Source organism: Schistocerca serialis, chromosome 2, assembly GCF_023864345.2.
Source record: "Schistocerca serialis cubense isolate TAMUIC-IGC-003099 chromosome 2, iqSchSeri2.2, whole genome shotgun sequence".
In the NCBI taxonomy this organism is placed as follows: Eukaryota; Metazoa; Arthropoda; class Insecta; order Orthoptera; family Acrididae; genus Schistocerca; species Schistocerca serialis.
The window spans coordinates 598,697,256-598,709,912 of NC_064639.1; the positions used below are offsets into that span (position 1 = coordinate 598,697,256).

The 12,657-nt window shown below is 39.6% G+C and overlaps 1 protein-coding gene across 1 annotated transcript in view; it reads right to left on the reverse strand.

The window, feature by feature from the left end:
• Positions 1-12,657, reverse strand: part of LOC126457632 (E3 SUMO-protein ligase RanBP2) — a 302,750-nt gene that overhangs the window by 105,885 nt on the left and 184,208 nt on the right. Inside the window, exons 19-22 of the mRNA XM_050094102.1 lie at positions 6,323-8,958; positions 6,025-6,206; positions 5,776-5,942; positions 5,490-5,697 (exon numbers count right to left, since the gene is read on the reverse strand). Coding sequence (XP_049950059.1) covers positions 5,490-5,697; positions 5,776-5,942; positions 6,025-6,206; positions 6,323-8,958 — 3,193 coding nt within the window. The remainder of the gene's footprint in view (positions 1-5,489; positions 5,698-5,775; positions 5,943-6,024; positions 6,207-6,322; positions 8,959-12,657) is intronic.

Below are 12,657 nucleotides of genomic sequence, written 5' to 3' on the forward strand. Positions count from 1 at the left end.
ACCCTGCCTGCCACCTCTCCCCCCCCCCCCCCCACTCTACCCCCCCCCCCCCCCAACACAATCCTCACCACACCCAATCCACCTGTCGAAACTTAATACAGGCACTATCTATCCATACAGCACTATTCAGAGGCACAAGAGTGTGTGTGCACTTGTGTCACTGTAGCTCAAAAAAGTATTACTCCAAAAGCTATCAGTTTTCTTTCTTTTTGTGTGTGCCAATCAAAGACTCAATGCACATGCTCTCCAGTGGCTTGTCTCCTTTAGTCCAGAAGTGTTTTCTAACAGCTTCTGTAATTCAGTGCAACACAGCGTAACAATCAAAGACTGCATCATGCTCTAGTCTTACAGTGTTCAGTAAGACCTCACCCACTACAGACAGTAGATGGCAAAGTGTCACTACCTTCAGCAGCAGAGCTTTGCAGCAACATGTTTCTTGCGGCACCACAATTTAAGTCCTGCACACGCTAATGTACTCTTGTACAGCAATGAAAAGATACATCACAGCAACCGTTTCATATACAGGTTGCCACCTGCTATGAAACTACATCTACAGCTACTTGGATACAATGCAAATCACATTTAAGTGCCTGGCAGAGTGTTCATCGAACCACCTTCACAATTCTCTATTATTCCAATCTCATACAGCACGCGAAAGGAATGAAGACCTACATCTTTCCGTACGAGCTCCGATTTCCCTCATTTTATCGTGGTGAGGATTCTTCCCTATGTAGGTCAGTGACAACAAAATTTTTTTGCAATCTGAGGAGAAAGTTGGCGATTGGAATTTCGCCAAAGGATTCTGTCGCAACAAAAAATGCCTTTCTTTTAATGATTCCCAGAACAAATCCTTTATCATTTCTGTGACACTCTCTCCCATATTTTGCGATAATACAAAACATGTTGCCTTTCTTTGAACTTTTTTGATGCACTCCATCAGTCCTATCTGGTAAGGATCCCACTCCGCGCAGCAGTATTCTAAAAGAGGACGGACAAGCGTAGTGTAGGTAGTCTCCTTAGTAGGTCTATTACATTTTCTAAATGTCCTGCCAATAAAACGCAATCTTTGATTAGCCTTCACCACAACATTTTCTATGTGCTCCTTCCAATTTAAGTTGCGCGTAATCATAATACCTAGGTATTTAGTTGAATTTACAGCTTTTAGATTAGGCCGATTTATCATGTAACCGAAGTTTAACAAGTTCCTTTTAGCACCCATGTGGTTGACTTTACACTTTTCGTTATTTAGGGTCAACTGCCACTTTTCACACCATTACGATATTTCTTCTAAATCGTTTTGCAGTTTGTTTTGACCTTCTGATGAGTTTATTAGTTGATAAACAACAGCGTCATCTGAAACAACCGAAGACAGCTGCTCAGATTGTCTCCCAAATCGTTTATATAGATAAGGAACAGCAAAGGGCCTATAACACTACCTTGGGGAACACAAGAAATCACTTATGTTTTACTCCATGACTTTCCATCAATTATAACAAACTGTGACCTCTCTGACAGCAAATCACAAATCCAGCCACATAACTGAGACGATATTCCATAAGCACGCAATTTCACTACGAGCCACTTGTGTGGTACAGTGTCAAAAGCCTTGCGGAAATCCAGAAATACGGAATCAATCCGAAATCCCTTGTCAATAGCACTCAACACTTCATGTGAATAAAGAGCTAGTTGTGTTTCACAGGAACGATGTTTTCTAAACCCATGTTGATTGTGTGTCAATAGACCGTTTTCTTCGAGTAAATTCATAATGTTCGAACACAATATATGTCCTAAAAGCCTGCTGCATATCGACGTTAACGATATGGGATTACTCCTACTATCTTTCTTGAATAATGGTGTGACCTGTGCAACTTTTCAGTCTTCGGGTACGGATCTTCCGTCGAGTGAACGGTTCTATATGATTGTTAAATATGGAGCTAATGGATCAGCATACTCTGAAAGCAACGTAATTGGTAAACAGTCTGGATCAGAAGACTTGCTTTTATTAAGTGATTTAAGTTGCTTCACTATTCCAAGGATATTTACTTCTACGTTATTCATGTTGGCAGCTAATCATCCCATTTACTAATCATTTACCTCCTATGGGAGGTAACAGAGATTAAGAAAATTTCTAGGCAACTGGAAAATTGCAGTTGAACTCCCAACTGGAACTCTTCTATTTCACTACATTATGATTCATACAGCACATGTGAAGCATTTCAAGATGCTCGAGTATGAACTACCACTTGAGAATAAGTCAGATGCTTATTATTTGAGAATTATGCCAGCAGATGCATTCCAGATTGTTATTCAAGTAACATGCTTTCAAGCAGTTAAGAGAGAAATGTAGGTATTCTGCAATAGCCTGTAAGGGTAAATGGATTGCAGTACCACTTCAAGAAAGCAATGGACATGTAAGCAGACAATTCATCACAAAGCATCAAATTAATTATGAAATTAAGGCAGTTCATATTCATGCCTGGGACTGCAGACAGATACATTCACTCATTCACGTAGGGCATGGCGAAAGCTCAACATTCAAAGAAATGTCGCAGTAAAATGCAATCACATCAAACATGAATCATTAAGTTGCAAGCAACATTCCATGAAAACGAGCTGTCAAATGAGTTAGTGATAAGGCTGTGTGTCTTGTGAATTCTGTTAACTGCAGCCTGCATCCAGATATGGAAATCCACAAGCAGGAACCCAGATGGATACTAGTATAAAGTGGGAGACAAACTAGTTCGTGCTGCAAAAGGTCTATGAGAGAGACAAGATGATCACAGGAATGAAGTTATTAGGGTACAAGGCAATTTGGAACCAAGTTAAATAACTACTACTGGAAGCATTTACATTCATTGAGTATCTGGTAATATGCTTACTGAACAATTTAAAGTGGAACCATAACATCAAACTTATAGCAGGTAATATAAATGTCATTCGGATTAATTAGATGAGGCCTCGGGAAGTGTACTCCATCCAACAAAGAAAGCGAGCTAACAAAATCCTTGTTTGGCCAATATCTGAATATTGCTTATCAGTCTGGAATCCATACCAGATAGGATTGTAGAGGAAATAGAGAAAATCCAATGAAGAGCAGCAGTTTCGGGTTCGCTTAGTAAGCACGAATGGGTCTTGGAGATGATCACCCAATACAGTGGTAGACACTACAAGAGAGGCACTCTGCGTTACTGTGTAGTTTACTGGTAAACTTCTGAGAGTACATTCTTATAAGCACCAACCAATAAATTAGTCCATCCTACATGTCTCTCACACAAAAACCGTGAAAGTAAGAGAGATTTGAGCTCACATGCAGGCTTACCAATGATCTTCCTTCCCACTGACCTTTCGTAACTAAGGCCGTGTCCTACGTGAGTGACAGAAGCAAGCGACAGCTTCAAGTGACAAAACACAACCTCTGGTGTAGTTACTGAAGCGTACTATGTGAGCGACACCTGTGTCGCTCCTGTCTCCCACTGCAACTGGCGATGTTTGAATTCAAACGAGTTTGAATCTTGTCGCTGCAGCACGTGTGACACAGACCGACAGCTATGAATTTCTTAACATCGGATTTTCAAGAAAACTATTCGGTGAAAAAATTTTATTCTTCCGCAACCTACAGCTTGATATCCTTAAATGATAAATGTCAGAATTTATTTTCGTTATTCATCACAGTTACTGTGCAGCATGAAATTGAGTACACGGCTACACAAAATTTTTAAGAATTTGCAGAGGTAAAAATCACATTGTGTAGACTTTCCATATAGTTCATTTAAGGCCATACACGACTGCGTATGAAATGTAACCAATATATCTAAATTATATTTAAAGTTGAGACCGGAATGATATCTCTCTTCATTCTTGAGATATTGGTTGTTACACCCGCGGACAGGTCGCTCGCGGCGCGTCCGAACCTTTCCTGCGCTTCGGGAATCAAGTGGTTGTAAAAATCGTCATATCACATAAAAGGTTTGAGATATCGAAACGACGAATTTTGGAAATGACAGCACGCAGAAAGGACTATTTCATCATATGATTAACACTCAATACGTTCTTGTAAACGTGTGAGCAGAGCAAAAACAGGACTACCTATAACTTACACTGTGAAGTTTTGTCCCAATTTTCATATCCAAACAAAGGGAGAAAAACAGGTAAACGAGGTATCAAAGTGACCAGCATGAGGTCTAGTTTGGCATGAAAATATTTAACTGCTTGAAAGTAAACCGGGTAATGAACGAAAACTATAATAATCTGAGGAAAAACTGAAATATTTCACGAAAAGCTGCTGTAAATGAAGTGTCACCTAGACCTAGCTATTTTGCCCATAAAAAGATACATTGGCATGGTATTCAAATGTCAAAAAGGCTTCCTTCGAATCAAGTATGTTAGGAAGGCAAACAAGGAGTCAATAAGATCATGCTTTGTGAATAAAACTTGAAATTCAAAAATGGAAGACTAAAATATCTTATGAAATGATTTGTGTAAAAGAAATAAGTAGATCAGAGAAACGTTCGACGTGCCTTTGAATGATGCTCGAAATCGTGAACAGAAAATGAGGTGCACCAAACGTTTCCCTGATATTTTTTATTTCATACTTTTAGACAAATCATTACACAAAACATTTGACTTTCTTCTCAAGAATTTTGTAAGCTTTACTTTTACAGACTATTTAAAGTAATTGAAACACTTGGCCTTAACACTGCCTGCTGAGGTATTACGTTCGCAACATCAAATATCTGTAAAATTTCATGGTTCATTGTAATTTATAAGGAATTGAATGTGTGTGATATACTGGGATAGGTATGAAGATCAAGTTCTTTGGCAAGACCTTATATTTTTAAGGTTTTGCCAAAGAACTTAGTGATGCAGTGTAGACAGTATACATAAAACTTAGTATACAAAATTGTAACTGAGTCAGTAAAAATAAAAGAATAGGCTTGTTCAGAGAAGCTGTAGAAATACAAAAACACGGGAACAGTTTCAACAAGAAAGAGGAAAGCCTTAAGATAAACGGATCCTGGCTTCCCGTACTGCAGCGAACGACCGTCGCAGGTAGCAAGAGGAGAACCGCACCGGAAATGACCGCCCTCGGACGTTGGCGCGCCAGGTACATATAGTCTGCGGCCACGAGCTCGCCTCCAGTTCACCACCGGCAATGGAGGGTGAAGCTTTGACAATGCCAGCCACTCGTGCTGGCGAAACGTCAGAAAAATCATTAGATGAACGTCGGCCGAAGAACCCGAGACAGAACCCAATAGGCAGTTTGTCAACAAGTGGCCACGAAAGCCTTAACAATTTTGTTTAACATGAAAGTTGTTATATTACTTTAACTCCTTCGTTCACATGATAGTTCATTGCTTATGCTGTAAAACAATTATATGTCCCAACAAAAACAATGCTACTTACAATATTTACCTTCCTGATTATACTGAGGTAGTGATGACTGTTATTACACCTATCATACTAACTTGTGTGACAGCATGGATATTTACCTGGGACTGGTCTATTGCTTTTTTGAATTCTGCTGCTATATCTGGTGTTTTAAAACGAATTGCAAACCGTTCATTCTCTATGTGACCATCTGAAAAATCTGGTGCACTCCACAACCAACTTTTTGCATCCTTTTCAATGAAGGTTATCTCAGGGGTCAGAAAATGATTCAAACAAACTTTCAGCACTTGATCACGACGCATCAGCAACCTGAAAAATATGTTTTTATGAACAATTTTTTACTCTTATCACACTTCACATGATGAACAAGAACAAAAATATCTTTACCTTATCTTTTTTGTGACTCTGTGTCTCAGAATTTTAATGTCACCCAGACCTCGCTCTTTCCACTCACCAGAAACAAATCTATACAACTTTGCATGCTGGCTATATAGGAGGTCTTCCTCCTCTTCCCCTGTATGCACTGGTACTTTGTCTGGAAGTGGTATCACAGGCTGCAAATATTGAACACACAATGGAAATGTTATAAATGAAGTTACAGATTAGGTGAGGGAAAAAACAGAGAGAATGAAAAACCTGAAAGTAAATGTTATCTCCCTCATATTCTTCTTCTTCTTCTTCACTTCCACTTTCTTCTTCTCCAACAGAAACAGAGTGTTTAGTGCCTGGTGATTTGGGCGATTTTATGGGAGATTTTGGTCTGACACCACTGAATGAAAATTCAAATTTTCCTGGGCTGCCAAATGTGAAGCTATGTTCTAAAAATCACAAAAACAGTCCACATTAATCCAAATCTATTATGCGGTACACTAAAGATATCATAATATACACTTTGAAAATTAAAATGCAATAATATATATGATGCATTTATTACCTGAACGAACTTGCACCAGATTATTTTCTTTTATGGGTGTCTTGTCTGCTCCAAATGTCACAGCAGCTCCTGTAGGTTTAGTAGCAGGCAATGAGTTTCCAAATATAAAGGTTGGTGTGTTCTTAGTTTCAGGCAACTGCTTGACCTGTGGTGTGTCAACAGAGCTTGTTGGGACTTGGAAGCCAAATGAGAGACTCTGTTTTGGTAGTGTGTCACGTTCCACAGCCAAGTCGTATTTCAATGATGTTCCAACAGGATCTAATGTGTTCTGTGACTCGGTTGAACTCCCAAAAGAGAATGATGCTGCACCATCTTTGTTTTGTGTGTTAAGCTTGGGAAATCCAAATGAGAAAACACAGGAAGATGCATTAGTAGTTGTACTCATACCAGTAGTAGTTGTAGTTGTGACAGATGTCATAACATCACACGTAGGCAAAAAGCGAGACAAATTGAAACCTAATGAACTTTCAGTGTTTGAACTTGGAATTCCAAATTTAAATGCAGTCTTATCTTCTGCTGTGCTTTCATTAATGGGTTTTCCATCACTTCCAAGCCTAAGTTTATCACAAGCAACACATCTGTTGTTTCTCTCTTCATTGGTAAGATAACAGTCACTGCATGTCCAAGAACCAGGCTTTGGTTTGAAAGCTTCTGAAAGAGGAACGATATTTTGTGAAATTAGTTTAGAGACCTGGTCAGAAGTGGTGCTGCTTGTAGACACTGTAGTAGTAGGTATCCTCACTGCTTCACAGGCAACACAAGTGCGGCATGTTCCCTCATTTCTTGTATAACAAGATTTGCACTCCCATGAACCTGCTTTTGGTTTGAATTCAGATAATGACTTCGGAGATGAATCCTCAGCAGATGTTTTTTGTATTTTGTTGCTGTTGCATGAATGACAAGATGATGAATCTGATGGGTTCTTCTTGTGACAAGAAGGACACTCCCAAAGATTTGATGCAGTATTAGTGCCCTCTCCTGTTCTTAATTTTTCTTTCAACTGTTTCTCATCATTACCCTCTGCAGATAGTTCCTCTTTATTGCTACCATCTAAAGGTATTCTGTCGTTTATCATCTTTGCTTGAGTATCTTCCACTGCCTTCTTAAACTTTTCTGCTAAATCTGTTGTCTTAAATTTTATTGCTAACAATTCTCGGCGCATTTCTCCTTCAGAATAATCTTGAGCTGCCCAGTGCCACGCTCTGTCTGAAGTCGACAGTGGCTTAAACTTTATAGCTGTAGTAATGGCATGATTACAGCAGACTTTCAAAACTTGCTCGCGCCGCATCAGCAAGCGTACCCTGCCCGATTTTGGATCGTGCAACAGCTTCATTTTCCCTATGCCTCTTTCTTTCCACTCCTTATTTTCTCCATCAAATCTTAAAAGCTTGCATCTTTCCTCAAAGATAATTTCCTCATCTTCTTCTCCTGTTCTCACTTCAACTAATTCTGGCAAAGGAATCACAGGTTTGAACTCAGCAGTTGGAACAAAATCTTCAGGTGGCCGCTCTGACAGACTGTCTGGTGAACTTTGAGTAATTTGAGGTTTGGACTTCTGAGATACCTGAGTACTTCCAAACACAACACTACCTGCACCTTCAAATCCTTTGAAATTTGAATCTGCTGCAAATGCAGGTTTTCCTGCAGGTGATTTAGCTGCAAGATCTGCAAATGTTAATGAATTAGATGAAAACATCAGTGGTTCATTTCCAGCTTTTTCAGTTTCCACTGCAGTCATATTTCTCTGAGAACCAAACTGTGTGACTTCTTGTGATGTTCCTATTTGGTGAGACTGTGTTGGATAATTAGAAACTTCAGGTTTTGAAACAGCTATTCTTGAACTTTCTGAAACTGTGGTACCTGGCTTCGAAGCCTGGCTCTGAGTCGCCACTGTAATGCATGTTGAAGTATCTGGTGTGGAAGTTGTCTTAAATGGGTCCATGACCACTGCCACTGGCTTTGAAACTTCAGGGAACGATACAGGTTTTGACGGCATTGCAAAACTGAAGGTAGCAAACGGACTCACTTTTGAAGCATCATCCTGTGTAACCTTTGTTTTTGAGGAATCATTATCAACAGTTTTGCCTTCAGGTGTTGTATTATCCTTGAAAGTTGGAGTACTTGCAAATGTAAAACCACCCACAGTAATTTTGTTGCTTGTAACACATACTGATACAGGAGCTGTAGATGAAGGTGTTACAGATGTTTGACTAGAAATTTCTTTTCTGAGAACTGAGGAGGAACTGTCCTGTGATGAAGCAACTGAGTCAACAGTTTTGGTTGAACTACCACTTCTTGATGACACTGTAGATTCATCTTCTATTGATGTTTGTGCCAATCTAATAATGCTCTTGGCTTTCTCAAATGCATCCTTAAAACTTGTTGCTTCTTCTGGAGTTTTAAAACGAACACACAATTTCTCTAACTTCACCTGTTCATCAGCAAAATCATTTGCAACCCATATCCAAGCTATGTCTTTCATTGGGACTAGTTCTGTATCACCAGTTATGAAATGGTTAGCACAGACTTTCAGGACTTGTTCTCTACGCATAAGTATTCTTATTTTCCCCGTCTTTTGATTATGCAGTAGTTTTATATTTCCAATTCCTCGTTCTTTCCACTCCTTTTCAACAAACCTGGAGAAAAAAAAAGTGTGAGAGTGGCTGCAAATGCTTTCCAGAAACCATATTACAGTGAAAATCTGTCATTTTGTGTGTGTGTGTGTGTGTGTGTGTGTGTGTGTGTGTGTGTGTGTGTGCTCGCGCTCGCGCTCTGATGTTATTTACAGGCGAGATACAGGAGTAGTATTTAATATTACATATCTGCAGAAAAAGTTACATATTTTTTTAAGTCTAACTGTGTATGGTCCTAACTTAAAAACTCAATGAGAAATAGTAGCAATAGGGTATATAAATGCAATGAAACTTTAACACACGTAAAAACTACAATTAATGTTTCGATAATTTTGAAGTCCTGCAGTATGCAATTTCATGTGATCATGGAAAAACCTTTCACATTAGCATCCCTTATAATTACAGCTAATTTAAAATGGAACTGATGTTTCATTTGTTTCCAGCAAAAGTCACTCACACTCCCATCTGTTTCAAAAGATCTCACACTTACTTTGTGATTGTTTTATTAATTTGTAAACAGAATTTTCAAAAATGTTTATTCGCTTGGAAAAATCACAATTGTAGTGTATTCCTGGTTTCAACTATCACAGCAACCACCTCCTGATTACTGTTGTATGTTGAAGTACATGCTGTGTCAAAATATTCTGACACCACTTGTATTTAAACTAGAAATAATTGGTTACTATAGTGCCATAGCACCAGTGTGATCTGAAAATGGGTGTCACAACATCCCAAGAAAGTAATACACAATTGTAAATATGTCATCAAAGGGAGGGAAGGCAGCTGACTTTTCTGGTTCCAATATGTCAACATGAACCTTCTTTAAGTGCAAACACTTTTGGATCATTGGGGCTGGCTTTAGTCACACAACATCTCCTGAAAAATCTGCAGAGACTTCCGATAACCTGCCGTTCCACTGTGTTGCAATGTTTTGAACGAGAAGATAATTTTGGGTGGTGGGGGGGGAGCATACTTCAAAGTGGAAGAGAGACTTCAAGTACCATTAACAGCACATTATCTCTCAAAGTGAGTTTCTTCTGACTGAAGACAAGGAATGCTCCAATTTCACAATAATTGTGTCTATGGCCATGTCTTCAAAATCGTAACTGTCAGTATCATTTAGAAATACCAAAGAGAATGTACAGTTCTGTTTAGGCCTTTACTATGACAAAAATGAAGGACAGAAAGAGCTGAATGAGGACCGATAGATATATCCTTTACCAAATATGATCATTTGGCAATTAGTAAATTTACCTGTGCAGTGCTGCAAAATAGTAGCTACTATTTTGCAGCACTGCACTGAAACTGTAGCACCACAATTATTTTAAAAGCTGAGAACAGTTCAAAACTGCGTCCACAGGATACTGTTGCAATGTGTGAGGAGACACTGTCAATGTTAAAAATTAGTGGTAGCACTGTTTTGTAATAGATGGGCTGTAAAATGCATGCGGGCTGCGGGAACTGTTCCGACATGATGTACAAATCAAAAGAGCACTATATACAATAAATAATTATAATACTGAACTGTTAGGATGCAGAAAAAACTTTCAAATTAAAATTAGAAAGGAAGAACTATTTTATGTGGAATTTGAGAATTTATCAGATGGATAATCTAGACAATTTAAGACAAACTTATAACTACAAAAATCTTACATTTTGTTGCAACACACCAAAAGAACGAATATTAATTTGGCATTAGAAATCTTTTGGATAGGATATTCACACAATAGAGCAGCAATTTTAGTTGAATGGATGTACAAAATTGAGTGGTACTGAAATCTGTGCGAACTGCCATGCTTCCCAGAACACTCTCGCTTACCGACACCCAAGAACGGATTGAGTAAAAATACTTCTTAGATAACATGAAAGCAAAAGAATTGCTCTCAGTCCTACTGAAGGCTGTAAGATGCATTCACTTTATGTCTTCTGTTCAACTTTGGGCATTCACTTGACAGTTTCTGGAGCACTGGGAAGGCCTACATTTTTCATGTGTGTGTTCCGTAAAGAACGTATTTCTCATACCAGGTGCACAGCTATCCATCCTTGGTGAGACTCAAGCATTGTTTGATGACAAAAGACAACTACAATCAGTCTGTTCACAACGTGTACAGGTATTTAGCAGTACTTTGAATGTTTCTGACCACATGAACTAGCAAATTTAGTAATGCACACTTAGTGCTACTTCTAGAAGTCCATCCAGAGGACCATCTTAACAAAACTATTAAAGCAGATGACTGAGTAACTCAAAAAGTTTCTTACTTGAATTTTTAAATAAACTCTCTGAAATGGAAATTTGTGGCAAACACCAGACATTTCATGGTTGGTTTGTGTGGGGCCAGCTGTTACAGCATCAGCTTTCTTACAGTTTTAGAATAATCTCTGACATACATCCAATATTCTATTATTTTTGTCCATCTGCTGCCGTAAAACACTTATTAAATGACAAACATAATAAAATTGAAGTACAATTTATAAACTGTCAGAACCTACATTATGTACTTTAATTTTCAGGATGCATCACAGTAACATTTTGTATCATACAAGAAATTAGTTACTGAAACTTGTGTATGAATAATTTGTTTCCAAAAACCAACCACTAATGCCAATTTTCTCACCTGTAAATTTTATTACATCTAACATTATTTTGCCCAGAGAGATGCATCATCAGTCCCCCCCCCCCCCCCCCCCCCCCCCCCCGTATCCAGATAACCCAGACGGTGTAACACTGTGCCAAGATGTGCTGGCCGTGCACCAAGGCATGTTTAGCCACAGGGTGATCCTCATTACCAACAAACACTGTCTGCCTGTGTCTGTTCATCCGAATGGACAGTTTGTTGCTGGTCATTCCCACATAGAATGCGTCACAGTGTAGGCAGGTCAGTTGGTAGATCACATGGGTGCTTTCACACGTGGCTCTGCCTTTGATCGTGTACACCTTCCGGGTTACAGGACTGGAGTAGGTGGTGGTGGGAGGGTGCATGGGACAGGTTTTACACCGGGGGCGGTTACAAGGGTAGGAGCCAGAGGGTAGGGAAGGTGGTTTGGGGATTTCATAGGGATCAACTAACAGGTTACGAAGGTTAGGTGGACGGCAGAAAGACACTCTTGGTGGAGTGGGGAGGATTTCATGAAGGATGGATCTCATTTCTGGGCAGGATTTGAGGAAGTTGTATCCCTGCTGGAGAGCCACATTCAGAATCTGATCCAGTCCCGGAAAGTATCCTGTCACAAGTGGGGCACTTTTGTGGTTCTTCTGTGGGAGGTTCTGGGTTTGAGAGGATGAGGAAGTGGCTCTGGTTATTTGCTTCTGTACCAGGTCGGGAGGGTAGTTGCGGGATGCGAAAGCTGTTGTCAGGTTGTTGGTGTAATGCTTCAGGGATTCCGGACTGGAGCAGATTCGTTTGCCACGAAGACCTAGGCTGTAGGGAAGTGACCGTTTGATGTGGAATGGGTGGCAGCTGTCGTAATGGAGGTACTGCTGCTTGTTGGTGGGTTTGATGTGGACGGACGTGTGAAGCTGGCCATTGGACAGGTGGAGGTCAACATCAAGGAAAGTGGCATGGGATTTGGAGTAGGACCAGGTGAATCTGATGGAACCAAAGGAGTTGAGGTTGGAGAGGAAATTCTGGAGTTGTTCTTCACTGTGAGTCCAGATCATGAAGATGTCATCAATAAATCTGTACCAAACTTTGGGTTGGCAGG